The sequence below is a fragment of the Cariama cristata genome, unplaced genomic scaffold, assembly GCF_000690535.1.
Source record: "Cariama cristata isolate BGI_N322 unplaced genomic scaffold, ASM69053v1 scaffold39863, whole genome shotgun sequence".
NCBI classification, from domain to species: Eukaryota; Metazoa; Chordata; class Aves; order Cariamiformes; family Cariamidae; genus Cariama; species Cariama cristata.
Genome location: NW_009610824.1, coordinates 2,023 through 5,789, shown reverse-complemented (window position 1 = coordinate 5,789; position 3,767 = coordinate 2,023). Strand labels below are relative to the sequence as shown.

Sequence of the window (3,767 nt, the reverse complement as noted above, 5' to 3'; positions counted from 1 at the left end):
GCTCTTGCCCTTCTCATCAGAGTGCCATGTACTGCCAGTATATGCTGTGTAAGGGGTACACAGCATGTGCCAAGCCTGTTGGGAAGTGCTGCAGTGGATTACAAAGGGGGCAGCTGGTTGATTTCTTCCATTCACTTGGTAGCTGAAGTAGGGCAGATCAGCTAAAGGCCTTCTAAAAGCAATAGGGGAACACTTGACCAGCATCCTTTTTTTACAAAACCTATAGGATCAGCTCCCTTGCCATGGACAAGTTGTCCTGCTGCTCTGAGGGTGCTAGGTGACTAAAGTTACTTTCAACACAGAGAAGTTTTCAACAGCAAAATGGGACATAAAATGGCACATGTCTTCATCTCTGCTTTCTCCCATGTGATGCAGACTGACTGAGGGAGGACTGAGGGAAGGTTTTGGGGAGGGCGTTTCTGCAGGATATGGAGGATATGGGTTTTTCTTATCCGAAGCTGCTGAAAGTGTCACCAAGAGACCGCTACAGCTATTGTAAATGCCAGTTAGTCCTTTTCCTGCTGTAAATCACAGATGTTGACTTCCCCATGCCCAAGCTCAAAAATAAGGATGCAGACAGCATCCCCTCCTCAGCTCACCTGAAAGTGTGCTTGAATGCCAGTGAACTCAGCCTGAATCTTTTTTTTTTTGGGCATCGCTTAAAAACAAACAAAGTGGATTAGAGGCTGGTTGCTTGGCATCCTCCCTGCCATCCTTGATTCCCAAACTGACTTTGAATCAGTGAGCTGGAACTCCCTCCTGCCTCAACAGCCATTCACCTCTGCAGACCTTCCCAGCTTTGTTGCAAGCTCTTTGCCTTTCACAGTGTCATCTGTGACCTCGGCGACTGACCACCCCGAGGGTGTTGTGTGCAGCTACTGAAACGGGGCAGAATGTGTCTCAGTGCTCTGAACAAAACAGATGGTTGTCTAAACTAGTGTACTGGAAGCCAAAAATAGGCATCAGTCAGTACAGTTAGATTCTAAACACCCTGCCGTTTTCTGTGGTTTTGAGCTATCAGTGTCAGCATTCTAGCTGTCGTGAAGAACGAAGGATAGCTTTCATTTGCACAGTGTCTTTTACCTGTTCAAATACATGTTTGTCCTTAATCTTACAGATTATCTAATAAATGTGATGGATGCCCTTGGCCTTCAGCCATCAAGAACACTGCAAAATATTGTAACTCTGTTGAAGGCAAAACCAGAGGACTACCGTCAAGCTGCAAAAAGTGTGCCCCGCAGAATGGCCAGCAGCATCGCTGCAATGAGAGGCCTGGAGTGTTAGCTGTAACGTCCCTGCTGCTGGACACTGTTCAAGGGCTGAACTCTTTGAGTTGTTTTTATTTTCCTATAAACTTTGCAAGGACAGTAAAATATCTCTGGGGATTAGGGGAATTTTTTCATCTTTAGATATAAGGAAAGATACCCTGCAACCAAATTTACCAAAAACTGTCTGGATGACCTTGACTGGGCTGAGCAGTGCTGGCTTCTGACTAGAAAAGTTCTGCCGGTTGCCGGAGAGTTCATGCTTCATGGCGGTGAGATGACTGGCTTTTTCAGAAAATTTAATCAATCCTGAATCTAAAATTATGGGGTAGGTGCAACAAAGGTCAACTGATTGGAAGCTCTTCTACCTGGAGGCAATCGTCATTGCTCAAGTCTGTCATTATTCACAAAGTCAAGAAGACAGTCTCCTCAGTTAGTAGGTGAGGCATGATCAAGCTCAACCCTGAGAATAAAATGAGTTTTGTAGACTGTTCCTTGTGCAATTAATGTATTCTACTGAAAGCTATGAAGTTTATAAGAAATTTAATGAAAGTGTTGCTTTCTTGTAAAATTTATTAAGGCTTGGTTTATAGATCTTTGTAAAACAACTTGTCTAGCCTAAGTACGCTTTCTTACGAGAAAACTGGACAGAATACAAAGAGGTCCCCAAATTGGAATGCCAGCTGTGTGAGACTGCTGGATAAAACCTGACGTGCAAACTTGTGTTTTGGAGGGGAAAAAACGCCTTTCTTCCCCTTACCTGTATCTACTTCTGCAGTTTTCTCCTTTTTACCACCAGATGCCTTGGGGGAGTAATTCTTTTGCCGTTGTCCATGTTTATCTCTCTTCTTCCTTAACTTGGTTCAGGCTGCTGTAATCACTTTTTAGCCTGATCCACAAATCTTTCTGCTGTCTTTGCTTTTTGGCTGCTGTTTTTTCCCTGGCAGCCTCTCTCTGTTGGGCAGCTGGCACTTCTTGTCCCAGTGTTGCTGCAGTTGTGGTCCTCCTTCTGGGAGTCGTTTGCCTGATGTGTTCTCCCCTGGGTGCCTGTGCTTAGCTGCCACGACTGCCAAAGCTGCCCCTCTCCTGGGCAGTCCCGTGTCTGGTTTTGTCACATCAACATCTCTGTGTTTTGTAGGACACGTGTAAGGTGTTGATACAGGCTTAGATTTTACCAGCGGTATATTTTTTGAATGAGATTAGATTCCTTTGCTGTTCTCAGCTGGACTTTGGTGATGTTTTACTGCCAAAACAGCAGTCTGGGGAGGTGAGGAGAGCAGAGGTGCTTTATAAACAGGTTTTGGGTTTTGCTGATTTTGGCACCTAAAAAAATTTCAGAGCAGGGAAGTAAAATGTGTTTTCTGGAATTATTTTTTTTTTCTCTTGGCAAGGTTTCCAGTTAGACGTTTACTCTTTTGTTTCAGAGTATGAAAAGTCTATTAAAAAAAAAAATCCCAAAATTAATTGGAAATTTGCTGCTGCATCGAGTTGGGACTTCTCAGGTGTCTCATTTGGCTGTGATTTGTGAAGCCTTTCCCCTGGAGAGCTCTGTGCCCAGATCTGTGCCTGGTCCCGTGCAGTGCTCAGCTGAGTCTTCCAGCAGCTGCACTGCTGCTGCAGCAAGAAAAAAAACCCCTTTAACACAAACTCTTATCTGCAATCGGTCCATTTCGGGGAGAGAGCCAAGCTGGTGAAGAGCCGAAGTCAAGTACCCGAGAGAGACACTTTCCCCTTTTATTAGTTGTCAGACACCCTCCATAAACCAGCAGTGACTGGAATAGTAAACTGTCCGTGTCCTACCAAAGAACACGCTGTTCCACCTCACCGTTGGTGTGAGATGGGTGAATCTCGCTGTTTGTGCCTCTCCCATCCCTCTCCTGCCTAGTCACTAGAAGGTGAGGATTTTTGAGGCTGTTCTTTCCCTGCTGCTATTGCATTTCACAGGGCAAGTGGCCCCGGGCAGGCACCCAGCTGGGTGCGAAGAGCTGGAAGGTGCAGGCTGCCCTGCCAGCTCCGCAGCCCAGGACCCGCTGCCCACTCCAGGCTGGCAGCTGCCGAGGCGTCGGCGTTTCCAAATGCCATGGAGAGGGCTGGCCTGGGAGAGCAGCTCTGCCTTCCCCCTCTCTCTGCAGCCCATCTCACGGCCATGAGCTCCCCGCGGATACCGCTGTTTTGTCAGCACAAGGAGCAGGCTCAGGGCGATTGTTTTGCCCTGCAGAAAAGCATCTGATGTCCCTTTGCCGTATCTTTATGTTTGAACAGCTATTTGGATTCCCACACGACCGGACTTACTGGTAATGACGTTGACAGTGGAGTCTGTTGCTGAGAACACGGGAATAGATGCCCAGGTTCTTGTTCTCGGCTTGCCTAGCATTTGAGCAAATTGCTCTGTTGCGTCTTTTGGAGGGAGCAGTGTTTTTTCACTGTTGCAAAATTGTTTGGAGGTCTTTGTCAAGTATTGGCTTGTGTGCGTACGCTGAACACTGAATTGGGAGGGGAGGG

The 3,767-nt window shown here is 46.7% G+C and overlaps 1 protein-coding gene across 1 annotated transcript in view; it reads left to right on the top strand.

Annotated features, from left to right (window-relative positions):
- The window catches only part of COG7 (component of oligomeric golgi complex 7), a 20,035-nt gene extending 18,634 nt beyond the window's left edge, over positions 1-1,401 (top strand). The window contains exon 16 of the mRNA XM_009698004.1: positions 1,118-1,401. Coding sequence (XP_009696306.1) covers positions 1,118-1,284 — 167 coding nt within the window. The 3' untranslated portion in view covers positions 1,285-1,401. The remainder of the gene's footprint in view (positions 1-1,117) is intronic.
- The last annotated feature ends 2,366 nt before the right edge of the window (positions 1,402-3,767 follow it).